The sequence below is a fragment of the Lutra lutra genome, chromosome 2 (assembly GCF_902655055.1).
Source record: "Lutra lutra chromosome 2, mLutLut1.2, whole genome shotgun sequence".
In the NCBI taxonomy this organism is placed as follows: Eukaryota; Metazoa; Chordata; class Mammalia; order Carnivora; family Mustelidae; genus Lutra; species Lutra lutra.
In genome coordinates, this window is record NC_062279.1 from 208,578,228 (window position 1) to 208,605,753 (window position 27,526).

Genomic DNA, 27,526 nt, shown 5'->3' on the forward strand with positions numbered 1-27,526 from the left:
TCACAAATCACACTTCCCACGCACATAGAGCTATTGCCATTTTGCACATTTTATTACATTCTAAAAATAGGGAAACTTTAACTCTCCTCCTTGCAGTGGATTCATTCTACGCATTTTGAAAACAATGCATTAAGAAGGAGGAAATGAAGTCGCCCCGCTTCACTGCAAGGACGGTGCCCTTTATTCAGCCAACACGTGGAGCCCTTCCCATCTGCTGAGAACTATGACGCTCGCCGGCCCTGCAACAGCAGTGAACAAGGAAAGGTTTCTGTCCCCGTGAAGCTTACAGAAGTGAGGGAAGACAGATGTTACATGAAGCAATTAAGTAAAATGTAAATAATGATATGAGGCTATATAGGGTAAAGTGGGAGAATTATCATGGGGCCTTTACCTAGTCTATTAGTCATTACTATGATGATGATATAATTTATCACTCAAACTCAATACTTTTCAGAGTGAAAGTTGGTGTCAATAACAAACATGCTGGGACAACCAGAACTATCCAGAAATCCAGGATGTAGGTCAGCCTGGTCACACCAGATATCCAGCTCCTCTCACCCACAGAATAAATTCATGTAATGTTTTGAGTCTCATTGAGCCTAACACAATACTCCATACAGTACCAAATCTCATCTGTACACATGTAAATGGAACATTTTAAAATTATAAACTTCCAAATAATATATAAACTCTACAAAATCCCTGCATCCTTTTCAGGGATGATGAGTGCATGAGGTATTGTATAAATACTTGCTTGTGTGATTACAATGAAGAAAAATGAAAGGAGTTCTTCCTTTGTGTCATATTTTTAGTCCCAGCATTTCAGAGCAATTGATAAGATTCTACGGAACAGCTAATGCTATTCAGGGCATGCATTTATTTTTAATGAACTCATACACAAAACAATGCACTATCAGGACAACACTGTACCAATATATTTTCCCTTTGTGAGCTGGCATCCAAAGATTACCTTTATCTGAACATGTTTTGCACTTTCTAGACCCCATGCCTTTGTTTTTAAGTTCTACTTCACCTCAAGTGACTTCTACATTTCCTATTGGCCTGAAAAATTCCTATTAATTTTTAAGCCCCATTTCCACACCTAAAAAAAAAAAAATAAAACCTTGCCCACTTTATTGCACTGTAATTGCTCCTTTTTCTGAACACACGCTATGGGAGCCAAATGGCACAGTGGAAAGAACTCTGAAAGAAATCTGGGCTCCGTCACAGATGGCTTTGCTGGGACAACTCTACTGATCTGGGACTTCCATTTCTTATCCAGAGAGAGACTGAAATAATTTGAAGTGATATTAAGAATTATTGTTCTGTGCGTGGTGATGGATGCTAACTAGACTGATTGCCATGGTCCTTTTGTGATATATACGTATTTCAAATTGTTATGTTGTATACCTGAAAGCAATTTAAAGTTATGTGTCAATCATCTCTTAATCACAAATAATAAATAAAAAAGAATTAGTGCTGTTTGTGTATGTTAATGTTATTGTGGTCATGTATTTTAAGTAACATTTACCTTCTAGAGATGCTACTAAAATTTATAGATGAAATAATTTTATGTTTGGAATTTGCTTGAAAGTAGTATGGAGAAGATGGGGAGGGGTGGCAAAGTGATAGAGATAAGGCATTAATTGATCATTTTTGAACTTGCATTATGGGGTCCATAATAGTATCCTGTCTGCTCTTTACTATATGTGAAATTTTCCAAAATAAAAGGCTTTTGAATGTTCTATAGTTCTTTCCAATTCTAAATCTCTATAATTTGATGTTCAGTAGGAATGTTATGTTCAACTGCAACCCACTACATACTCCTTTGTGATATTTCCTGTCATTTTACTGTTTTTTGTTAATAGTTCATGTGCGTATGTCCTATGTTTTTGACTACACTAAGACATTTCCTAGACAATGGCCTAGATTTGTATATTTGAATTTCCTTTATTATAGAAAATCAATAAACAAACAACTCAGTAATGAGAGACCCAAGGGGCCAGATTCAATACAATTTGAAATGAGTGAAGGATACAAGGTAAGACTTTTTCCCGAAAGCAACCTGAGACACTTAGAGATTAATATTAACACACATCACTTGCAAATTATTACAAATGTTAAATCAAACCTTCTCTGGAAATACATATAACTAAGGGGTATTGTATATTATGTCCAAGAGAGATAGGATTTATTCAAAGTTTTTTGACTGCTTAGAGCATTTTAGAAATAAATTATGGAATTGTGCACTATATTGTGCAGGGGAGAAAAATCCAAAAGGGCACTAATAAGCTTATTTCTCTGGGAGATGAAGAATTTAAATCAGTCTATCGCTGATGTTTATGTACAACTTTGCACACAAAATATTTAGCCCGCCGGCATCTGCCACTGCCACAGACAGATTCATACCCGAAGGCCCAGTTCCTCCCCATGAATTTTAATGGAATGTACTCGCCCAGCATTTCTGAGTGGTGATGAATGAGAAGACAGATGGGCCCTTGGAGCAACAGAAGGCCAAGTCTTCAAAGGTGGCCACAGCCTGCCTTCTCTGACATCAGCATACTCACTCTCGATCTATAACCAGGCACGCCACATCGTTTTCTTCAGCAATAATGTTAGCTGATCTGACATCCTCACTGCAGACAAAAACAGGGAAGAAATTAAACATCCATTTTTATTAAAGAATCTGCTTTTTTATGAAACACTATCACTTAAACCTTCCAAAGGCTGCTGTTTTTAAACTATCATAACTTATACTCCATCCCTTTCCAAAAAGGAATTTGAAATGCACCCCAATGAAGGTTATGTATGCAAGGAATTCAGACAAGAAGAAAATTGCGCCGGGAGCAGAGAGAGATCAGTGACTGTGACTTTCTATAGAATCGCCTTCTGGGCTTTGTGTCAGCCAGAATAAAATACCTCTCCGGTGACCAAGTGGGAACTGCTCATTAATAAGCAGCCCAAATCTTCTTTATCCATTCGACTGTTGATGGACATCTAGGTTCTTTCCATAGTTTGGCTATTGTAGACATTGCTGCTATAAACATTCGGGTGCACGTGCCCCTTCGGATCTATGCAGCCATCAAAAGAAATGAAATCTTGCCATTTGCGACGACGTGGATGGAACTAGAGGGTATCATGCTTAGCGAAATAAGTCAATCGGAGAAAGACAACTATCATATGATCTCCCTGATATGAGGGAGAGGAGATGCAACATGGGGGGTTAAGGGGGTAGGAGAAGAATAAATGTAACAAGATGGGATTGGGAGGGAGACAAACCATAAGTGACTCTTAATCTCACAAAACAAACTGAGGGTTGATGGGGGGAGGGGGGTTGGGAGAGGGGTGGTGGGGTTATGGATATTGGGGAGGGTATGTGCTATGGGGAGTGCTGTGAAGTGTGTAAACCTGGCGATTCACAGACCTGTACCCCTGGGGATAAAAATATATGTTTATAAAAATAAAATTTGAAACAACAGACAGGAAAAAATATATATATAAGCAGCCCAAACTGAAATTAATGGATCAAAAAAATTCACTGGGAAAACATTCAAGTAGTTAACATAGAATAAAAAATAAATCAAGAATAAAGCCCAAAGAAAGTGTTTTGAGTACCATATCATCCAACGATTTAAATAAACACTAAAATACTTCAATTTCATAAAGTCTAAGATGTATGTTTTCCACTAAAATCTCTGAAATCAGAACATACCCTACAACCGGTGATGAATCACAGTGTAATTAATAGCACCGTCTTTCCTCCTCAAGGGCACATAATGTAACTGGTGCATCTCACCGCTGCGAACCTAGATACAATGAATCATGGCCTGCGGTCTAATGATGGCAAATTTAACGACCAAAGAATACCAATGGGCCAAGCATTGGGTAAAGTATTTATTTGTACTAGTTTCCTCCCTCCATTAGTTACAAACTAAAGACACTGAAAAATAGTACACCCAGATGGTACCCAGTGCTGCGAGATTCATTTAAGGTAACCGGGAGGAACAAGTATGTCGAGACAGCTCTAAGCAACTTCATCAAAAATGGTATCACACAAAGTATATATAGTTCCTTCTTCTTCCCTCAGTGTTGAGATGGGAAAAACTTGGTGACCCATTTCTTATTGCAAAGAAGTCCCTTATCCACACAGCTAACATTCAGAGTCCTTCCGATATAACCCAGAGCTCCTCCCAAATTTGCAGGGTCCCTGCTGGAAGACATCAATGAAAACATTACAGCTTGATGAGCTTTTGAGCTGGGAGCTGGGTAGTCTATACTCAACCTGTGTGTGTGTAGACATTGATATGTACGGATGGATGTCCACACACCCATGCATGCACACAGACCTATGATCTTAGATGTGAGCCAATCTGATTTGCGAGTTCAGAAAAACAAAGGTGTGGCATCCCTTGCACTTGTCAATGTCAAGACTGACTGGGAATATTCTCTGGCAAACACTTCATAAATATTAGGGTTTATAAGTACACGTACGCTTCTTTTATAATAACTGTGTAAGTGCCATGAGTCCATCTTTGCACATAAAATGTTGTAAGAACTCCTGGGACTAATTAATGTCAAGTCCCAGAAATACATAGACCGTAAGGAATACCGAGTCCCCATCAGTGGCCCTAAAACACGATAGCAAATAAGTGCACAAAAATCTACAAGTATTTGTATCCAGGGCTCCTTTTCCTTCATTTTAGCTTTGTGCTTCCAAACGCCTGGGGAGTTGGGTATATATATTAAATATAAATTCCCATGTTTCTCATGGGAAAACACCGTGATTGGCTAGCTGTGACACAGAGCATAAATTATTTCAGATCCAGCAAAATCAGAAAGTGTATTTCCTTTCAAGAGCTATTTTGACTCTCCGGTGCATTTATAAAGTTCTCTGTACTTTCAGACTGAGTTGTTTTGTTTGCAGGTATGAGAAAAATAACCTAGTAATGTTAAGAACAAACACACTGAAGTTTTGAATAACAATATTACATAATTATATCACATGAAGCTATTCACACCGCCACAACCAAAAACATTAAAAAGGACAATTTCCCTGTTACTGAAACAATTATGAGCTAGAAAATGAGAAAGAACAGTTTAGCTTGTCTTTACATTCCATTTTTAAACTGTTTACAAAATAACCACAATCTAACTTCCTAAGTTTCGTTTTTCCTTTAAAAATAAGAACTATCTAATTTTTAAGTAATCAGATTTGTCTCCAGTAACTTATGAACACCCTTTCTTTGCTCTACACTTAATATTATCACCACATACAAATCAGCAGAACTGGGAATTCATGCAAAAATTAAAAAGGAAGAAAAAAAACAGAAATAATACTTGTTTCTATAAGCATAGATTTGAAATAAAAACCATTTAGTAATAATAGTAAAACTTTAAGTAATGTCTTAACTAATTTCAAAATTTAAAAACATATGTAACTCCAAAAAAAGTATTGCTCGAAACTCTACACTCGATCTGACCCAAAAGGCCAAGAGGCGATTCAAAACTCTAATTTCATCTTTTATAAAGTTATTTATAGTTAAGAAAATGTGGGGTTTTTTTAGACTTGAGGTTGTTTTCTGAGTCCCAGGAAGCACAGTGTCTCCTGAGACATTTGATTGATCTTTATAAACATTTCTTCCATAAGTTGGATCAAGAGTAGATAAATTCATCCCTCAAAAGACCTAAGGTTTGGGCGCCTGGGTGGCTCAGTTGGTTAAGCGACTGCCTTCGGCTCAGGTCATGATCCTAGAGTCCCGGGATGGAGTCCCGCATCGGGCTCCCAGCTCCATGGGGAGTCTGCTTCTCCCTCTGACCTTCTCCTCGCTCATGCTCTCTCTCACTGTCTCTCTCTCAAATAAATAAAATGTTTAAAAAAAAAAAAAAAGACCTAAGGTTTGGGTAGAAGTTCCATACACACTATTATGAGTTGTTTCTTAAAACTTGCAAAATGAGGCAATAAAAATTCTTAATGTTGCTTTTGGCATAATAATTTTAAAGCACACGAAATATGTAAAGTCATTATTTTTTTTATTTTAAATTTTATTTTTAATAAACATATATTTTTATCCCCAGGGGTACAGGTCTGCGAATCGCCAGGTTTACACACTTCACAGCACTCACCATAGCACTCTTCAAAGTGTAGGGATAGACGGCACATACCTCAATATTATCAAAGCCATCTATGAAAAACCCACCGCAAATATCATTCTCAATGGAGAAAAACTGAAAGCTTTTCCGCTAAGGTCAGGAACACGGCAGGGATGTCCGTTATCACCACTGCTATTCAACATAGTACTAGAAGTCCTAGCCTCAGCAATCAGACAACAAAAGGAAATTAAAGGCATCCAAATCGGCAAAGAAGAAGTCAAACTATCACTCTTTGCAGATGATATGATACTATATGTGGAAAACCCAAAAGACTCCACTCCAAAACTGCTAGAACTTGTACAGGAATTCAGTAAAGTGTCAGGATATAAAATCAATGCACAGAAATCAGTTGCATTTCTCTACACCAACAACAAGACAGAAGAAAGAGAAATTAAGGAGTCCATCCCATTGACAATTGCACCCAAAACTATAAGATACCTAGGAATAAACCTAACCAAAGAGACTAAGAATCTATACACAGAAAACTATAAAGTACTCATGAAAGAAATTGAGGAAGACACAAAGAAATGGAAAAATGTTCCATGCTCCTGGATTGGAAGAATAAATATTGTGAAAATGTCTATGCTACCTAAAGCAATCTACACATTTAATGCAATTCCTATCAAAGTACCATCCATTTTTTTCAAAGAAATGGAACAAATAATCCTAAAATTCATATGGAACCAGAAAAGACCTCGAATAGCCAAAGGAATATTGAAAAAGAAAGCCAAAGTTGGTGGCATCACAATTCATTATTTGATCATTTTTTAAGAAGGGGAAAAAGACAATATTTCAAACTTTGGAAATATAAAAACATGTTCTCAAAGGGAAATTGTAATTCTCATGTCTTTCATCTCTTTCTCTTATACTCTTTTCAACTAAAGAGTCTAACAGAACACTGATTTTATTTTCACTAGCAAATTTAAGCCTTCCCCATTTCTTTGCAAAATTAGTCCACTTATTTTGTGCATAACAATGAAATTTCTAGCATCCAGTTTAAATTTTTGGTTTAATCCCTGAATATTTGCTGACATTAATTTGGTAGCTCAATTTGACATCTCTAATGGAGTAGTTGCACATGTAAGGCAATCAAAGAATTATTTAAGTATGGCACAGGAATTCATGGATTTACCTGATAAGAGCTTTTTCCCCAAAGTATTCTCCTTTCTGCAGTGTTTTTATCAGTTGTGGCTGATCATGGCCCTCTGTGCTCTGGGTGACTTTTACCTAAATGATGTAAAACAATTAAAAAGAGAGAGAGAAAAAGAAAAAAAATGAGAATCTGGACACATATCCATTCAATCAGACCCTTTGGATCTATGAACCTTTGACTGAAATAAGGAACTAGACAAGCCTTTGCTTTGACTTTGTGATAGTCAGAACAGTCTTGCTACAGTCAACTCGTTTGGAGGGACTGAGAGAACCTGTGACTGACAACCAAACGACGCCCAGCCTGTAACAGGAAGATCCTCCGTTCAAATCCTTCCTCTCAAAGCTAGAATTTTTTATGCAAATCCAGCGATTCCTTCTGAGGGATACTCAAGGAAAGTAATTTCAAACCATAAGAGACTCTTAATCTCAGGAAATAAACGGAGGGTTTCTGGGGGGTGTGGTGGGGGAGATATGGGGTGGCTGGGTTACAGATGCTGAGGAGGGTATGGGCTATGGGGAGTGCTGTGAATTGTGTAAGACTGATGAACCACAGACCTGTACCCCTGAAACGAATAATATGTTATATGTTAGTAAAAAAATAATAATAATTTCAAAAATCTGAAGACAGTGGACAAAGTAATCAAGAATAAGGCTAAGTATCAGAAGTTTTGAATCTGGTAGCCTCAACTGACTTACTGAATCCTGCGTACCCTCTAAAACTGGTTGCAAAATGTGGATCTGGAGAAGGGTCATAACGCTCATGGGAGTCTTAGTGTGATCCATTCCCACGGCAGAACCAAACAAAAACTTCAATATTCCTTGTTTGTGGCTAAAATTATGCCAAATCAACAGGATAACAAGGGTTGCTTCATGTTGATTAGAGATTCTGATTAGCATTTACGAAAGCCACAATGAATTAAAATTTTAAAAAAATGTTATTTGTTTATTAGTCAGAGTGCTTTCAAAGCATGGGGTCCAGGTTTGGGAGAAATGATAAAAAGTGTTTCTAAGTGTTGAAGAGTTTCTGAGGTTTGAAATTATTTTGTTAATCTTGTTTTCCTTCACTGGGTGCCCAGGTTAAGTTCAACCACAAGTCGGTTTGCAAAGGGCAGTGCCTGACTCTGATGACAAACCCTTCCGTGGAAGAAAGGACGTCGTAAAATCCAACAGGTTACACACATGGGTGCTCAAGCTTCTCTCTACCATTCAATACTTCCCTAACGCTCTGTATCTCAGGAACATTGTAGAGAGTCAGCATGGGAACAATTGGTAACACGTTATCACTCAATATCTAAGTAAAGGAAAAGGCCTCCTGCATATACACCAGCATAAATTTTCATCGGCATCTGAACCAATGGTATATGAATTGATGTCTGGAGCCGTATCCATCTATAGCTTCACGGCTGGTCCCTGCTGTCCTCAACTGCCAAGGTCATTTTCCCCACACCTGCCGCTTGTCACATCCATTGGATGAAAAAATTTCCAGCCCTAATCTTGGACTCTTGGGCAGATTGAGAAGGAGAGATAAAAGGGATCCTAGAAAGAAACCAGTTATTTTATGCACTATGAAACGTGGTCCAAAGAAAATCAAGTGACATACCCAGGGACCACTAAGAAGTGACCACTGAGCTAGAACCATCACAGGTCTCCTGCACCCCCGGCCGTGCTCAGACCAAACCTCACAGAACTCTCCCGAACAGAAGCTCCTTCACCTGTTCAGTGCAGAGGCTTTCCATAGCAGTAGCTCCCAGACTGATGGGGACCGACTTTTTAAATTTGCTTTAAGTAAGCTTTAATTAATATTTACCTTTCCTTTCGCTAAGATGAAGAAGGTACTTCCTTCCTCGCCCTCTCTGATAATGTAGTCCCCTTTGTCATAGTATTCCTGTTGGGACGAGAGAGGAAGAAAATGTTCAGTCCAGTGGAGATACAGAGATGAAGGCATACATGAAACCGGACTCCTCGTGTCTGGCAATGAGCATTCCATGCCTGTTTCTTTTATTTGTTGTTTACTGTCACTGCAATCTTCTCAAACATTGTAGTCATAAGCTGTAGAAAAAGTAAGGAGACTTTTCCTTCATTATGTGCATTTATAGTTATCTTTTCCAGAGAAAATTCACCTAAAAGACCAACTTTCAGGCATGAAGACTAAAGAGCATGAAGAGCAATGAGAGAAAAGCAATGATCACTGGTATACAGGGACCTTCTGCGTAAGTAATCTAAATTCAAGTGGTCCAGTGATTAGTCACAGTCTGAAACTGGGACTAGAGCTTAGGAAAAGATGATCAAAAACGCTGAAAATATTAGCCTCAGTGGACTATAGGAATATCAGCCTCACTTTCTAACTCCTTGAAAAGCAAAGGCTGGGAAAGTTCTACCTACAGAATAAGTAGCCCTTTAATATGGATTCGTCAAAAAATTTATCATCATAGAAGATAAACATTAGAACTTTTCACATGTAAATTCTGTTCTTCTGTGTAGGTTTATCCTCATGAAATCTCAATTTGTCACTTATTTCTTTGTTTCCCTCATATATGAGTCTGTAAGCAGAGAATTCTTGGGAAGGGAAAAGTAATTAATCCATTTGTCACTGAAAGAGCAACTCAGTCTCAGAAAACAAAAGATTTTGGGGCATCTGGGGGGGTGGTTCAGGGGGTTGAGTCTCTGCCTTCGGCTCAGGTCATGATCTCAGGGTCCTGGGATCGAGCCCCACATCAGGCTCTCTGCTCAGTGAGGAGCCTGCTTCCCCCTCTCTCTCTGCCTGCCTCTCTGCCTACTTATGATCTCCTGTCTGTCAAATAAATAAATAAATCTTTAAAAAAAAAAAAAAGAAAGAAAACAAAAGATGGATAAAACCCTCTACCTCTACTTCATTTTAACATTGTCTCAAAGTCAGAGAACCAAAATGAATCTCTTAATTATTTATACAAATAAAAATGAGCCTGTTTAATTTCTTTAGAAAGGTGTAATTAACAACAAAATAGTTCTCTCTTATTTTTCTTTTAGATTTGAAAATAAAATCCAAATATAACTACTTCTGTGTCTGCTGTATTTCAATATTCTTTTTGGTCATTTACGTTTAAAACCTATTTACATTTTTTAAATAAATATGATTCCTAATATGAATAAACATACCCTTTATTTACAGAGCACTATGTACATTTTATAAGACAATTCAACATCTCATGGAAAGGAGCATAGCATCTTGGGGAGGAAGTACTTTGAAGCCAAACACATGTCAATTGAAATCCTAGTTCTGCTTTGAATTTCACATCCATCAACCCATAAAGTTCAAATAAGAATATTTACCTTCAAAGATTTAGAGAAGCACATTAGTTCTCTACTGCTGCTGTACCAAATACCCACACACTTCTTAGTGGCTTCGAACAACCCCCATTTATTATCTCACAGTTTCTGTGTGTCAAAGAGTCCAGGGTGACCTGGATTTTTCTGTCAGAGTTTCCCAAGACTGAACTCAAAGCGTCAAGTAGACTGCTTCCTTCTGGAGGTTCTGGGGGAAAAGCCACTTTCAAACTCCATCAGATTGCTGGCAGAATTCAGTTTCTAGGACAAGGCCTCATTTCCATGCTGGCTGTCAGCCCCTTAGTTCTTAGAGACCCCTCTGAGGTCCTTGCCCAGAGCCCCTGTGCTTTATGACCAACAATAGCTCATCAACTCCTGCTCAGACTTGAAAGATCCCTGACTTCCACTTCCGCTACCTCTCTCTGACTCCAGCCAGAGAAAATTCTCAGCTTTTAAGGGATCATGCAATTATATTCATCCCACTTAGATAATCCAGAATAACCTCCTTATTTTAAGGTCCTGAATCTTAATTACATCTGCCCATTCTCTTTGGCCATGTAACATAACATATTCACACATCCCAGGCATTCGGGTCTGGGACATCTAGGGGGGGGAGGTCTATTCTGCCTATCACAATAAACCAATTAAAGACCATGTTTTGGTGCATTAAAAGCATCTGAAACATAGTAAATAATTAATGGTTGTCATATTGAGGAAGAAGATGTTTATGATTTGCTTAACTATTACTTAAATTTTGGGGGCCTCAGTTTGCTTTTCTGTGGAATTAAAATGGCATGACCTGCCACACCTAGTGTTGAGACAGTATATCTAAAGCTTCTGATAGCACATTTGATAAACACTAGGAACTGGGTGACTCTGAATTCCTAGGAAAAAGCCTGTGAGCTGGTCAGCAAAGCCTTCCTCGGTATACATGGCTGCCCAGATCAACTGTACTCCCCAAGCTCCCTGTTAGCTGTAGCATGTGATTAAATTCCAGTTAAAAGAACCTGAGCTGGTGTGATGGGAGCCACTCTGGGCGAGGTCCGTGAGCTGTTTCAGGCATGTGTCTTCACTGAGAGATCTTGGGAGAGGGGTCATCTAGCCCTTAGCCTGAATGCCTGAATGACTCCTTGTACCCTCCCTGGGCTGTTATGCAAGCAAAAGACAAACCTCCACTTTATTTGTAAGATGATATTGGAGTTTCTTATATCCCAGTTTACTTACTCCAACTCTCTATTCTCTCTCATTCTAGCTTTATCACAAACCTTCGCCACATACAAGCTCAACTGTACAGTTGAGCCTTGGTGTTTAATGACTGACCCCACTACACAGTTCAGCGTTTTCATTATGCAGCTACTGTTCAATTCCCTTTCACCGGACTGCCGGCATCCTGTTAGATGTCCCTGTTACAGACAGTCTGCTCTGTAGTCTCTCCAATGCCCACCCCAATCTCAGGTTCCACTACCCACATGGAACAGAAAGAACATGGAAAATTTCCAAAGTGCTGGTAGGCTGTCTTTCGGTTATTATAAAGCTTTGGTGTGTGCAGATGTGCAGCTTTAATTCCTGTCAGTCAGGGAGGCTAAAAGGAAGCTTGAAAGGGAACACTGAGAAAGAGCTTTATTGTTTCTTAAGGGGCAAACTTCCTAGCAGTATTTTTCCCTAGGGATGGTTCTTTGTCACCCAAAACCATGGGAGGAAGATAAATAATACCTCCCAGTGTGTTGACAGTACCTTCACAGATCAGAAAAGGCTGTGGATGTAGGTCAGACCAAAAATATATAGTGGTAAGTACAGGCTATGATGCTAGACTGGCCAGTGTTTGTCAACCGGGGAGCGTAGCCAGTCCAGCCAGGGTGGTCACCAAGACCAAAAAGAGAAATGCAAACAGTGTGGTTATTATCTGGTGGTTACATTGCAAAGGGGTCCCTTATAGGACCAAAAAGCCATGGACCCCATCCTCTGAAGCAATGGTTTTCAGGCATTTTCACTCTGACTCAGAGCAAAAAATACATTTTCATGTACACCCAAATACACCTATGTAAGCATACACACATACATTTTCTAAAATTGAAGTATATTTAAATAACACTTACACTTACTACTCTGATATTTTTTAAAATGTTCCTCCAAATTAATTTCCTGATCTACTAATGACTTGTGACCCTGAGTCTGAAAAAAATATTTTAAAAGAAGTTGTAATGGAAACCCTGAGAGTAGTTACTTGGTGTACAACAAGAGGGAAAACTAAGGGAATCAATCCAGGGCAGACTAAGAGGTAGAGGTCAGAAGAAAACTATACAAACAGCAGTAGTTAAAGCTAAAAGTAGTTTTTGCTGTAAAGAAAATGCTCCTTGTGTGGTATCTAGAAAATGCTAGAGACTGAATTTCTATAAATAATATATATAAAACAGAAGAAAACCTCAAGGTGATGAAGAAAGAAGACTAAGAAGCAAGCCCATAGCTTCCTTAAAGTCTTTAGTGTGTGGCTAGAAATCTTCATTACAAAGTACTGATGTTACACAATCAGACGTATGATACACACACACACACACACACACACACACACACACTCCTGGAATCATGCGACTCTGTACCCACGTTGGTTGTTTAAAAAACTGTATACAGTTATTTGGGTGGTTACCAACAATTCTTTTGTTCGTCCAAGCAGGATGGTTAAAACACCTCAGAAATCTCAAAGCAAACGCATCTGGATCAGGCTGCTCTTACCAACCAGTCCGGTAAAATTTAGTACCCGATTGCTCATTTCCAAGGAACTAGAGCCTGCAAAATGAAAACCAACAGGAATTCCTCTATCTTGGGTGAGCCAACCGTCTAGAAGCCTTAACTGAAACGGTGTTGAAGGAGCCTTAGAGATCTGGCCAACACGCCCTTATTTTGTAGGTGAGGAGACCCTAGTGCCACCGTAACTGATGGACAGCTGTGAGCGGCAGAAGCTCGACCGTAAGCGCCAATCTCCACACTTTGGACTAGTGAACTTTCTGGGACACTCGGCAGCCCTGCCTGTAGCTGACCGGTCCATGAACAGGCAAATTACCATGAACAGGCAAATGCACAATTATCTCAACTGTCTTATGACTCCGGATGTAATCATTAAAATGAGAAAAAACCCTGGTTTATGCAGGTGTTATGCAGGAACTATAAGAAAGAAAACTAGACTTTTTAAAAAGTTATGAAAAATGGAAAATTCCTGAGTAAAGAGATAGACTGTGGTAAACTTAAACATATGTGTTCTAGTCATAACTTTGAACTAGTGCCTCCCAAACTCCAATATGTATAAGAATTGTATATCAAGTGCTGAAGTGTGAATTTCTGGGCCGGTACCCCAGAGTTTTAATTCAGTAGGTACAAGGTGGCACCTGGGAATCTGCCTTCCGAGCAGCACCACAGGTGATGTGGGTCAAGGGCAACAACCCTCCACAGGAGCACACCCCCCCGCCCCACTCCTGCTATACATCCAGCTTCACGAAAGGTGGCGTGTCAGAGTCCTAGTGCAGAGGGTCACTGGGTCAAGTAGCAAAGCTCTGTAACAAAGCATGAGGTGACATTTGGGTCAACCACTGTCAGATCCCACGCCTCTGCGCACGGGAACAGAAACTCGTCCCACTCCTGTGCTCCACACAGCACAAGAGCAGAATTCACACGGTCATCTTCATGACCATTCACGCTTGCCCCGCGCGCGGAATCTGCGTCCTGCTGCATGACGTTCACTAGTTAACCCTCGCAGGTGTCGGTACTGCTTTCCCTTCAGAACACAAGAAGAGGGTTAAAGGTGATGCCTCCCCCTAGAGCTGACCTTGCGGGGGTTTAAGCTGAAGCAACAAGCGCTGCTGGGGGACCAGACCATCGGAGCCGCCGGTCCAGGCGCTCAGGAGGCAAAGTCTTCACATCATCCCAGACCAACGGCTCGGTGACGAGGAATTCCGATATCCCTTCCCTGCCCCCGCAGAAAAATTAAAAACCTCCCAAGTCAATTCCTGAACAGCATGCCAGATTCGGCCTGTTTTGTCTCAAAGACTACAGAGCCAGTTTGTGGGGCAGCTGGTCCCGGAACTCCGCGGGCGCTCCATTAGAACTCCAGGGCCTCAGTGGTCGGCTGCTGTCAGGACCCTGCTGATGGGTCATTAGTCCAAGCTATGCTGGTAAATTATGTGCTTTTCTTAGTGCTAAACAGACCCCATCACTCCCTGGCTAATCACTTTTGCACTTGAGACTTTTCACGCGCTACACAGACACATTTCTTTGCCAGGTATGAATAAAGGGCCCTTTATAAACTGTGCTGCTGTCTGCAAATGCTGAGATATAATAAAGCCTTTCTGGGGTGTTTTGAAAGATGAGAACTTTCAAACTCAAATTGTGTGTTAATTAACACTGGATTTGCACTCCCATCTGTATATTCTGTAGCTAGTGCCTGTGGCTGCAATAAATATGTCCAATTTACCATTTATTTTTAATGATAGTAAATTTTAATATTTGCTGTCAGCATGGAATTCCCCTCTGGTGAATATACTCTATTAGTATTATATTTAAAACAGATTTCCTCAGTTAACAAAAAATACATAGGGCTACTCCAGCTTTAAAACACATACACACACACGCTCAGAAATTAGGATGAATTATTAATTTGTAACATCTGTGAATGGGTTATGTTACATTGGGAAAATCCCAAAAGAGGCAGGGCAAGCCGTCCTCTTGAAAATGACTTCATATCTGAACACTCTGGGGACACAAGGCCAGGCACTGTGTCATCATGGCCTGTCCTTGATAAACTGCTGAACAGGTTCCATGAATTGTGAATGGAAACATCACTGGTGTCACTTACACTTAAGGATAAACCGTCATGCTCCTTCTCAACAGACATTAGTTTACGCTGTATATCGTGGCTGACAGAGGCATGAATCTGTCAACAGTCAGTCTTGTTGGGATTTTTATATCTCCCACTGAGAACAGCTTTATAAAAGCTTAAAGTCAGCATGTGACTTCTTTACTATTCCTTACTTCCTTTAAATTCTGTAAAAGCCATTTTGGCTCCAGTGAAATTGACCCCCCACACACACAAAAATCAGAGAGAAATGACTTGCGTTGCATTTTAATCTCTGACATCTGAAGGGGTTCTCATCTAATGCGTATCATTAGAATCTAAGGTACATGTTATAAACGCTTTATTCACAAAAAGACTTGACTAATCTTGGACTAGAACCAACCATTTGGGCGATGCCTTGTATGAGTTTTTGAACACATTTCAATACGCTGTTTCCCCTACACGTTAAAATACGTAAAGTGCTCCTTAAATGCAAGGGTTTTTAAATGTCTTTTCATGGTGTCGAGTTTTCAAGTACGGAGTTGTTTCATAACCTGACTCAGAAGGCTGTTCCCGAAAGCTCCAATATATCCTTCTCTACTTCATTACCTAATTAAGCTTCTCTGACTGCTTTATATTGGGAAAACTCTACGTGGGATTGTGATATTAACTGCAGAAAATCAAATGCCTCGAGTAAGTCACATTAGTACTGTAAAATACATGAAAAAGATTAAAGTATGTAAATCAAAGGTCATTTTACACACGCAAATCCAATTTTATACAATCCAGAAGAGTCCCCTAAACCCATCCCAGCCCCTCAACTCCCTGTGAGTGGTCTAAGGTTTTTCACAACAAAAAAAGGCTCCTGGTCTCTGTAAACTGGCAACTTACCATCTTTTCCTTGTTATGCCTTTACAGTACTAATAACAGCTAGATTCCATAGTCTTTTAATGAAATGTATTCTTTCCCTTATAATTTCTTACCACTTCCAAGCAGTCAATGATCTTGGTTAGTTTATCTTCAGGTAAATTCTTCAGCAAGGATACACTTCAAAATTAAAAAGAAACCTTTAGTTATCTTCCTGAATTAAACCATAAACACACACCTATGTGTAGTTCAAAAAAATTTTACCTGCATCTAAAAAAATTTAATGCACTTAATTTTTCCAAAGTAAACCTCCAAAATATATCACACATAAATAACTGAATTTCAAAGAAACTGAAATTATAAGACCACATGTGATTATAGATATTTATCATAGGCAAATACATAAAGATAGTTAAGATGCCATAAAGAGAAAAAAATCAATTTTTTTCTGTTTGGGGAAAAAACAACACTTTATATTTGTTGTTGGTTTTCAAAGTGAATCACATCCAGAAATGTGCTTCCCTCCACATCTCAGTATCTCTTTTTTTAGCACGAGTGAGGAGCTCGGCTTCCAGAAGAGGATCCGATTTTCATCTAAATCCTTGTAATTAAGTAAAGGCTGAATCCAGAGGGGAATGTAGGAATTAGCATGGAAATGACCGTTGATTATTAGTCATACCGTACTGTCTTTTAAAATTAATGGTAGCCAGGGACAAGGAATTGGAACATTTTTACAAGTAATAATGATATGCAGAGGATGAAATAGGTATTGGAAATTATTATTTGGAAAAAAAATATATCAGGGGTGCCTGGGTGGCTCAGTCCATTAGGTGTCTGGCTTCAGCTCAGGTCATGACCCCAGGGTCCTTGCATTGAGCCCTAAGTCGTCGCCAGGCTCCCTCCTCGGTGGGGAGTCTGCTTCTCCCTCTCCCTCTGCTCTCACCCCTAGTTATGTTCATGCTCTCTCAAATAAATAAAATCTTTAAAAAAATCAGAAATTCCACACAGCATGATTAACCAGTCAAACGATTAAATTATCCTTTTAGAGAAATAGCTCTTCTACCTTACCTTACCCACTTTTACTCAGGACAGTTGATATAAATTCTTCTTTTGTACCATCTAAAATTTGACATCTCTCGGGAAAAAAAATGATGCGACTCCAAAAATGCATGATTGGATCTATTTTTGAAAAGAGAGCTAGCTCTAGGCTGACCCTTGCATGTACACACAGGGAGGTACATCGTCAGCAGATGGAGATACGAGTGTACAGAATCCTTTGTAGCTGGAAAACACTAAAGCGTGCCCCCGCTGGACAAGAGCTGACCACACTGCAGTAGAGTCAGGTAACCGCACACTACCACAGGGGAACTGCCAAACTAACCGGGTGACATAGAAAAAAATACTGAATAAAAAGCTGAGTCACAAAAGTAAGACTTTTTTTTTTTTAAAGTTCAAAAATAGGTTAAATCGAGCTATAGGCAAAGTAATAAAGAAAACCAAAGAATGATTACTAAGCTTCAGAATATAGACCACTCCCATGCAGAGGCACGTGGAGGCTGGGAGATGAATGGGGAGCACGTGAGAGCAACAAACAAAGTTGTCAATGTCCCAGTTCTTGGGCTGGGCTGTGAGGAGCTCCATGACGCTCATTTTGTTGTGTTTCATAACTTACATAACTACTATATACCTTTTACACATATATTACACACTTCATAATAAAAAGATGTAAATGGAAAAGGAGCTCACTGTGTGTTATGAAACCAAGTGAAACGTCCTTCTCTAATCTCCCCTCCTATGAATGAAAAGGTAAAGAAAGGGTAACCAGACTTTTCACTGGCTGACACACGCTCATCGTGAACGTTCTGCCTCTGGTCCAGACTGGGATCTATCATGTGGGTGAAAATTCTCTCCTGTAAACCTGCCACCCTTGGGGATTAGTGAGGAGGCTGGTATGAGGAAAATCTCTAGTCTGTTTTCCTTCTATAAAGAAAGAGATAAGGTTTATCTGGGTCCCCACTGAACCACAGTGTTTAGGGCCTGGCAATAAGGATGTGTTAAATGAGTGCATGAACAAGATAACAAAAGGAAGAAAAAAGGAAAGAAGGTTTATGTGCTAGTTAATTCGCTGAGCTCCTTCCACTAAGACAGAAGACTCCAGACGCCAAGGGAACGACAGGCAGTACCCAGTGGCTCAAGCTTTATCTCACCTGCTCAAAGGCAATTCACAAGCACTGGTTGACTTATTTACCCCCTTCTCAGCCCTAGCGTGACTGTAGTTCCTTCACTTTTAGTGCTGACCTGTGTTGCTCAGTTGTCGGACTTTTAGGGCACCCGTACTCGGGCAGACCCCACTACACGGCAGCCGGGATGTTGGCTGGCAACTCAGTAAGGTGCCTGCTCACTGCTGCTGAAGGTCTTTGCCAGGAGGCAGTGTTAACTGTGGGAGGATAAATCAGCAAGACTGTATAGGAAAACCCTTCACACCTACAATGTTCCACTGATGAACAATGCATTCATTCACTATTTATTGAGTCCTTACTATATTCTAGACACTATGCCAGCTCTAAAATCATTGGCTTTGCAGGCTAGTTATGCAAGATAAAATCACTGTAATTAAAAAGAGCTCACAATTATTATTATTATAATTATTATCACCATCACTTATCATAGGTAACATTTTGTTACAGTATGTACTACAGCTGTAGAGACTGTCAAATCTCCCACAAAGAAACATGGAAATAGTTTAAATAAAGAACTTCTATTCTCCAAAAAATATCTGTTTATAGTCATAACTGGCTTTTACAGCGAGACAGGTATTTGTTTCTCTATGAATTAATGCATCCGAGTTGTGGGGGGGCGGTTACAGAATAGCTCACAAAATATGTTCCAAGGATCTGTGTCATTATGACAAACATAGTAACATTTCTGGCAAGGTAATTTGCTACAAATAATAATAATTTGGAAGATGGGGTGGTTATACAAATGAGAAAAAATGTCTCAGGGAAAGCAATTAAAGACAGTAAAATAAGTTAATTTTAATATTATTCTAACCAAGGCATTACTAGGAAAACTATCTTTTGCTATCCACTTCCAAATTATAGAATGTGTTTCAAAGCCAACTGAGCAACTGGGGTGAATATTTTAGAATTTTTTGCCCATTCTTCTACACTGTATACAACGACTCTGTCAACACAAGGGCAAATTCAGTGAAAGGAAAAAATCAGTGTGCAGGGCCAACTGGGATTCAATATAATTTTTTTACCTAGTGGCATTTACTGCAAGGGAATACTTTCGCTCCAGTGGTTTAGTCATGTAGAAAATGCTTAAATGAGAAAGGCTACAGTAAAATGATTATTATGATAAAACCAACATGTCCACAAGAAGGCCACCCCACCTTCTGCTCTTTGCACCCATGCGTTGTTCTTACCTCCTGAGGAAGTTTCTGTACTGTTCGTCTCTAGCTTGAGCCGTCCTTCTCATTATGTTCTGGAACACCTCTCGATCTAGTGCCCATGTTTTAACGTTGGTAATAGCTTTCAAAAAATCAAGAAAATAATAAAATACTGTTTAGCCCCACATTAAGAAAACATTCCAAAATGTTAATCAATACATTTTCCATGTATTCTCATAAAATGATATTTCTTGGAAAATGCATTATTTAACATGCAAATGGAAGGAAATAGTGACATAAATCGTGGGCAATTTCATAAAATCATCTTTGGCTTTGAAATGAACCATGATTTGGAAGTGAGTAGCAAAAGATTTCCTCTCTAATTATGTTTTGCTTAGGATGATATCAAAATTAGTTTGCAATTCCTAATTACATACTACATCATCAGGATGTAGTTCAGATTTGTGCTGCGATACAAGAGAAAACCAGCCAGCTTGTAGCTAGATCAGAGAGCGACGAATTCACAAGTCGATAATTGGAAGTTTAAGATCTCTCAGTGTATGAGTATGTTTTTATATATTTTTATGTTGTTCAGACATTGTAGCTAATGAGAGCCAATATATTTTAAGGATCTCTATGGTTACTTTTGTATAAAGTGCATACAAATCATTTTCATAGAGATTATGCAAGACAGTTTTTGAGACAATTTTTTTATAGGAAAGACATGGAAAGCAAGAATAAAATCTAAAAAGGAAGAAGAGCAGAAGTTGCAGCTCTAAGAGATCTAGATTAAATTATATTTGTACTTTTTTTAAAAAAAGAAGTAATGAGAGCCTACAAAACAAATCAAGACCCAAAGCTTTGGTTTCCCAAAGTTTGGAGCAACTCAGGTTTATCTTGGCATTCTTGTCAAAAATACAGGTGCCTAGGCTCCATTGCCAAAGATCCTGACTGAGGTTTGGAGTAAAGTCCCAGAATCTCATTGTTATCAAATCCTGCAGCAATTCTGAGGTGCCCCAGCCAGTCCTAAACACTGAGAAACACACCTAATTAATTCTGCCCAAGATTACCATGAATAAAATCAATAAAAACAGGAACGCTTAAATTAATCCCAGAAGTCACTCATGAAATTAATCTCACCAATTAATTCTCATCCCTCTTGATATTTATATATTTTCCTTGGTTTCATTAATTTTTCAGGTTTATAATATGATCAGAACATCATGGAGAATGAAAAGCAAATACTCTGGACGAACTAAAGGCAGATGTTTACACAGTTAAAAAAAAGTGAAGTGGCAATTAAAGCAAATATTGGAATAATTCAACAATATGAAGCCATTTTCATTTTTATATGCAGGCACCTGATGGAAAGGTTCTCTTAATTTGAATTGTTTAGACGTGCGCTTTCAATATAAATCCTGTGAGCCCTGCATTTCTATTAACAAGAGCACGTGAGGCACCATGAAAGACAAAATACTCAGCAGGCCATAGTGACTGAGATTGTCATAAGCATTGGGTAACGATTAAAAGATGCAACAGGGGCGCCCGGGTGGCTCCGTGGGTTGAGCCGCTGCCTTCGGCTCGGGTCATGATCTCAGGGTCCTGGGATCGAGCCCCGCATCGGGCTCTCTGCTCAGCAGGGAGCCTGCTTCCCTCTCTCTCTCTGCCTGCCTCTCTGCCTGCTTGTGATCTCTGTCAACTAAATAAATAACATCTTTAAAACAATGCAACATGTAACCCTGTTACCTTTCACGGAGGCAGTTCTTGTACAGTTGTACAAAATGGCCAGTTCCCCAAACGTGGTCCACATAGGGATGGATGATAGAAACTTCTCCCCTTGGAACACCTCTAGTCGGCCCTCTGTCAGTCAGAAGTAAAGAAAAACACAAATGATCAAAACCCATCTGGATTCCATAAATTGCAAAAGTAAGACAACCAGAAAGTACACAAAGCACACCAGCAAGATATCTTATGATCCTTGTTACAATATTGTGGTCGAGAGTGTAGACCGATAGCAACTTGGCCATGTTAGCTGATCACCCTGAAAGAAAGAGTTATCTACTTCGTCTGAGGTTTTTTGTCTGTAAAGGGAATACTAGAACTAGTATTTACTTCACACAGTGGTTGTGAGAATTAAATACGTTAATATAGGTGGGGAGCTTAGAATAAAGGCTAATACATAGTAAATACTGTATTAGTGTTTGCTGTTGTTAATATTATTATCATTGTTACAAAGTTCTTTCTCTGAAGCAGTAGATGGCAAGTGTTGTATTTAAAATACTTTTGGAAGGGGAGGTGAACCATGAGAGACTATGGACTCTGAAAAACAATCTGAGGGTTTTGAAGGGGCGGGGGGTGGAAGGTTGGGGGAACCAGGTGGTGGGTATTGGAGAGGGCACGGACTGCATGGAGCACTGGGTGTGGTGCAAAAACAGTGAATACTGTTATGCTGAAAATAAATTTTAAAAAATTTAAAAAAATTAAAAAAATAAAAATTAAATACTTTCTACCCCATGAAAACGTAGCACATAAAACTATTTCTCTTATGCAAGGAACGCAACAATCCCTGTATGTTTTAAAAACACAGCAGAGCTGCTCACATTAACAGAAGGACTAACTAGTCCTCCCTGAGCAATGCACCGGCCCTGGAGTCTGACCGTCTGGCACTGACTGATCATTGGCTGTAACCCTGGGTAAGTAACTTCACCTTACTTCCACTGTGGTCTTCCCCTCAATCACTGAAACGAATTAACAAATGGAAGTTGATAAGTAAAATGCTTGAGAAAAACAGTATCAGGAGAATTAGAAGACAAGCCACAGACAGCAAGAAAATATTTTCGCAAAAGACACATCTGATCAAAGAATGTTTTGCAAAATATACAAAGAGTTCTTACAACTCAACAAAAAGAAAACAGTCTCATTCGAAAATGGGCCAAAGAGTTTAACAGACATTCTCAAAGGAAGAGACACAGATGGCAAATCGACATATGAAATGATGCTCCACATCCTATGTCATCAGAGAAACGCAAATTAAAACAACAGTAAAATGCTACCACACGCCCGGTACAATGACAAAACCTGGAGCACGGAGGACACCAAAAGTTAGTGCAGATGTGGAGCAAGAGGAATGCTCCTCCACTGGTGAAGGAAACACAAAGTGGGACAGTCACTTTGGAAGACCGTGTGGTAATTTCCTATAAAATTAAACATAAGAGTTTGCCATATAATGCAGCAGTGCTCTCTTTAGTATTTACCCGAAGAAGTTCAAAACTCAGGTCCACATAGAGACCTGACGCGGACATTTATTGCAGCTTTATTTGTAACTGCCAGCACTGAGAAACGGCCGAGGTGTCCTTCAACAGATGAACAACACACTGTGGTCAGTCCCGACAGTGGGGTATTACTCAGTGCTTAAAATGAAAGGAGCGATCAAGCCAGGAAAAGACCAGGAGGAAACTTAAGTGCACACGACTACGTGAAAGTAGTGAATCCGAAAGGGTTACACAGTCCATGATTCCAGCAATAAGATATTCTGGAAAAGGGAAATGATGCAGAAAAACAAAGAGATTAGTGGTTGCCAGGCATGGGGTTGGCTGAGATGAACAGGTGGAGAACAGAGAACTTTTAGGGCAGTGAGAAATGCTCTGCATGGAATTATAACGTTAGGTTCCATGTCACTAGACATTTGCCTAAACCCACAGAAGGCGCAACACCAAGAGCGAACCCTAAGATGACTCTGATGATGTATCAATATAGGTTCATCCTTGGTTAAAAAAAAATAAAAAATAAAAAATAAAAAATAAAAGGACCATTCTGGTCAGTGATGTCGATAATGGTGTAAGCTATGCATGTGTGGGGAGAGAAGAGTAAGGAAAATCTCTGTATCTCCCTCTCAACTTTGTTGCAAACCTAAAATAGCTCTAAAAAAAAGTTTTGTCTTATTAAAAATGAGAAAGGGTCTGACACAATCTTTATCTAGGCAACAGTTGGGGGAAGGGGAAGACAGCAAACTCCTCACAATTCCTTTGCCTGGTGATTCTCCCCTCCTTTCCCCTTGAACAAGTGTGAATAAAACCTTGCCTAACAAACAGTCATGTGCTAAAAAGACCTACATTCTTAAAGGAAGAAAAATGGTGGGGTCATTCTCTTTCCCTTGGAGAATTACTCTTTCCTTCTCCTAATTCACCACCAAGCAGCTCTGGGTCACCTCCCTCCAACCATCCATTCACCAAATCGGATTTGAGTACCTGTGTTGTACCAGGGGTTGGTCCAACAGCCTTCGAGACAGTGTGGACAAAACACAAAAGATACTTACTCTGATAGAACTTAAATTGTAGTAAGAAATAAACTCTGTTTTGGCTCCAAATCCTACAGACATGATACAAAATTTAATAATTTCTCATTACAACTAAATTCTACTCCATTGAAAGCACTTAGTGGTACCATTGAGTTGATATCATGGACTGTCATGCATCTCAAGTTTTTTTTTTTTCTAATTGGTGATGACTCATAGTACTTGAGCAATACTGAAGAATTACATGGAATATCAGAAGTTTAAGCCAAATATGCTTTTATTATGGACTATTCATGCCGTATGTTATAAAGGGGAGATTTTTAATTAATTTGCTCCATCAATTACATCAGGCAAGTCAGTCCTTAGATAATACCATAATCAATTCAAAATAAGAAACGGTCCAATTTTCATTGTCGTGTGTGCTCTAGCCCTGATATCTATGACTGTGTTGAAACAGGTTTCTGTCCTAACTCTTCCCTGCCCTCGCCTTTCGCTGGAGTCACTGGCAAGGAACCTGATGGGCTGACATGAGTTTCTCATCCTTTCCTAGCAGGTCCATGAAAATTGTTGAGTTAATGATCTATCTCTTCTTGTCAGAATTTCTGGTGTTGCTAAAGTAGAAGTGAAACGGCCAAGAAAAATGCTGAAAGAGGGGAAATTGCTCTGGATCTCTGTCCCTAAAAACTTGAAGGCTAGCTAAATTCAGACCGTAATTCACTTCCTGGGTAGAATAATTACTTGAGAATGACTGTGTAATTTTAAGGGTGTCTACAAAGATGTTTACAGCAAATAAACACCAATATTTATGGAACTAGAGTGTCTAAAGAATCAAAGTATATGAAAACAATCTTTCATATGGTTATAAATAGAATATTACACGTTTATTAACTTGTTTGAATAGGCAACTTCTGTCCCATCCCTAAGGTCCTAAGGAAACAAGGATCATAAAAGCATTCTTAGATTGCCAGGAACCAGCAGTAGAAAATAAAAGGTCGCAGGAAATCTCAGTTTACCACTCCATTTGGTTAAGCTGCTTTAACTTTCTCCCTAAAACTCAAAAAGTGGGTGATTCAGAATTTGATAAGGTGTTCAATAAGTGTATACCCTGTTCAGATCATGTCTTGCTTTTGTATCTAAAAGAACTTTTAAGTACCATATAAGGCATGCATTTGATATGCATTTAAGAAATCCTTTGCTTATCTGATTTTTAAAATCTATCCAGCATGTAAACATGTTCCTATAAGATATATGTAGAAAACCATTTAAATGGTTCTTAAAACCTCAGTGTTAATCTTCAGGCATTCCATTTGAGTCATGTGTGCTTACATGTACCTAAATTATCTTTTAAAGTCATTTATATATATGTATATAAGTATATGTCATGTATATAACCAAAGTACTTCACAGAACCACAAAAATAACTGTTTGCCTTATCCTGTTGCAACAACCTAAAAATGTCCACATGAGCAGCAATATTTTGAATATAAGTGCCTTTTTGTAGTTGAGCAAGTTGCCCTGTGACCGAGAGTACCGGCTCAAGTCAGACTGCCTACATCTGCACTCCACCTGCACGTGGGAGCTCTGTGGCCTTTCTGAAGTCACTTAACTTCTCTGTGACAGAGTCCAAGTCCGGAATATGGAGATAACAGCACATGCCTAACAGAGTTGGTGAGATGGTAAAATGAGATCCCTCTATTAATGCTTAACAGGGGCCTGACATAGAAAAAGCATTCAGTAAACATCACCATCACCAGAATGATTAGATCGACCATGTTACTATTTCATGAACTCAGATCTGTGATGTTGTGTATACACAGAGCAACCAGTGTTGCACTTTGATAAATGTCTGTAAAAAAATCATAAGACAGTAGGCAAAGTATTGTTGTATGATACCTGGAAAAACCCGTGAAACCCACCTGCTAGCACAAAGATGTGGTTTCCTGGTTCTCCTTGCTTAATAATGTAACTGCCTTGCTGGTAGTTCCTCCCGTACATGCATTCCACCATGTCTTTGATCTGCTGAGGATCCAGTCTCTTTAGAAACTGGTTTTTATTAAGGGCATCTGTAATGAGCTTCTTCTCACTGGCGTAATGGGAAAGAGATGAAAAGTGACATTGATAAAAACGATGTTTTGTTGTTTAGATTTACTTTATTTAGATTTATAATATCACCACCTATGTACTTACCACTTTTCCAGGAGGGACAAATTTTCTTCTGGCCTCACCCACACATACCCTTATAACTACCATACTTCACATATAAAACCTTTAAAAATATTTTTGAATAGTTTTCTGTAATTGGCATTAGATCAGTTTTATCACTCCTAGCTGTCATCATCACAAATGCAGCATCTCTCAAGATCTCTAGGCTAACATATTTAATATATTCATAATAGTAATGGATAGATGATTTTTTTAGACAGAGAGAAAATCTGGCTGGTCGAAGGTCATTTAAGAGACTACCACAAAGGATGCATTTATTCATGTACATTTGCATGCATAGTGCCTATAGTAGAAGTTATTTTATATTTTATTTAATCTTCCTGTGAGATAATTACTGTTCCTACTTTCTGGAAAAATGGACTAAAAAGTAAGAAGCAACTTAATACCCCTAGGATTTCAATCTAAGTCCGAGGGTTGGAAGACTACTGCCTCTTCTGAGCTAAAGAAGTCAGCCCCTTTGGGACTTGCTAGGTTTGATCAGAAACAGAGGGTGACTGTGGCAGGCTGGGTTCACCTAGGTTTTGACCCTCAGTATGTCTAGACTAGACAGAACATACATTTCCAATCTCATAACCTAGTCATTTCCCAAATCCAAGGCCCTCTTGTTGATAGCCCTTGAACATTCTGTTTTCTTTTGGAAAAGAAGTAGCTCAAAATAATTACCCAATCTTCTTTACTGTAAATTTAAAAAGTTTTAATTAACATACTTTTTCCATAGTTATTATAGAACTATTGAGCTGGCAGGAAAGCGACCTCGTGGGCTAAGTTAGAATCCCTGCACAACACACTTGCTTTCAGTCAAACTCAGTGTGATTTCTAAAAATAGGGGTTTCTTTTCTGCATCTTTCCTTCAAACTCTTTCTTGCCACTAGCTTTCCTATTTCAAAACTTGTCATATTTTTCTACACAGAAAGTTCTCAAACATAAGTAAAATTTCATGGATTGGCTCCTTCCTGGATGACCCCACCCATCAGATCATGAGGTTATAGGAAGAAGACAGAATGAAGAAGTTCCTCCTGCCCTCCAGTGACTCCATCACCCTCGGAGCCACACAAACTCTTTGAGTACCCGGAGAACTTACCTTGTCCTGCAACTAACCTATCACCAAACCTGTCATGTCTCTTTACAAAAATATCAGTTACTCATTTCAGTTTCCGTTTTCAAGGATGTCACCACGGTCCAAGAAAAAAACTTGGGTCTGTACAATGTTAATAGCTTCTTTTTAAAAATAGTTTCAGCTTCTAACCTCTTTCCCTGTAGTCGATTCTATACTTTATTATCAGATTATTCTTGCTAAAAACTGACTTCATCCTGATCTCATTTT

The 27,526-nt window shown here is 39.1% G+C and overlaps 1 protein-coding gene across 5 annotated transcripts in view; it reads right to left on the reverse strand.

Moving 5' to 3' along the window:
• The window catches only part of PRKG2 (protein kinase cGMP-dependent 2), a 105,882-nt gene that overhangs the window by 40,328 nt on the left and 38,028 nt on the right, over positions 1 to 27,526 (reverse strand). For 4 of the 5 annotated variants that reach the window (XM_047719662.1, XM_047719660.1, XM_047719663.1 and 1 more), the window contains exons 3-9: positions 25,896 to 26,062; positions 21,432 to 21,545; positions 19,722 to 19,827; positions 16,411 to 16,474; positions 9,110 to 9,187; positions 7,283 to 7,377; positions 2,568 to 2,636 (exon numbers count right to left, since the gene is read on the reverse strand). In XM_047719662.1, the coding sequence (XP_047575618.1) occupies positions 2,568 to 2,636; positions 7,283 to 7,377; positions 9,110 to 9,187; positions 16,411 to 16,474; positions 19,722 to 19,827; positions 21,432 to 21,545; positions 25,896 to 26,062 (693 nt within the window). Of the gene's footprint in view, positions 1 to 2,567; positions 2,637 to 7,282; positions 7,378 to 9,109; positions 9,188 to 10,611; positions 13,638 to 16,410; positions 16,475 to 19,721; positions 19,828 to 21,431; positions 21,546 to 25,895; positions 26,063 to 27,526 lie in introns of those variants that run through there. The other variant, XM_047719664.1, reaches the window with a different exon arrangement.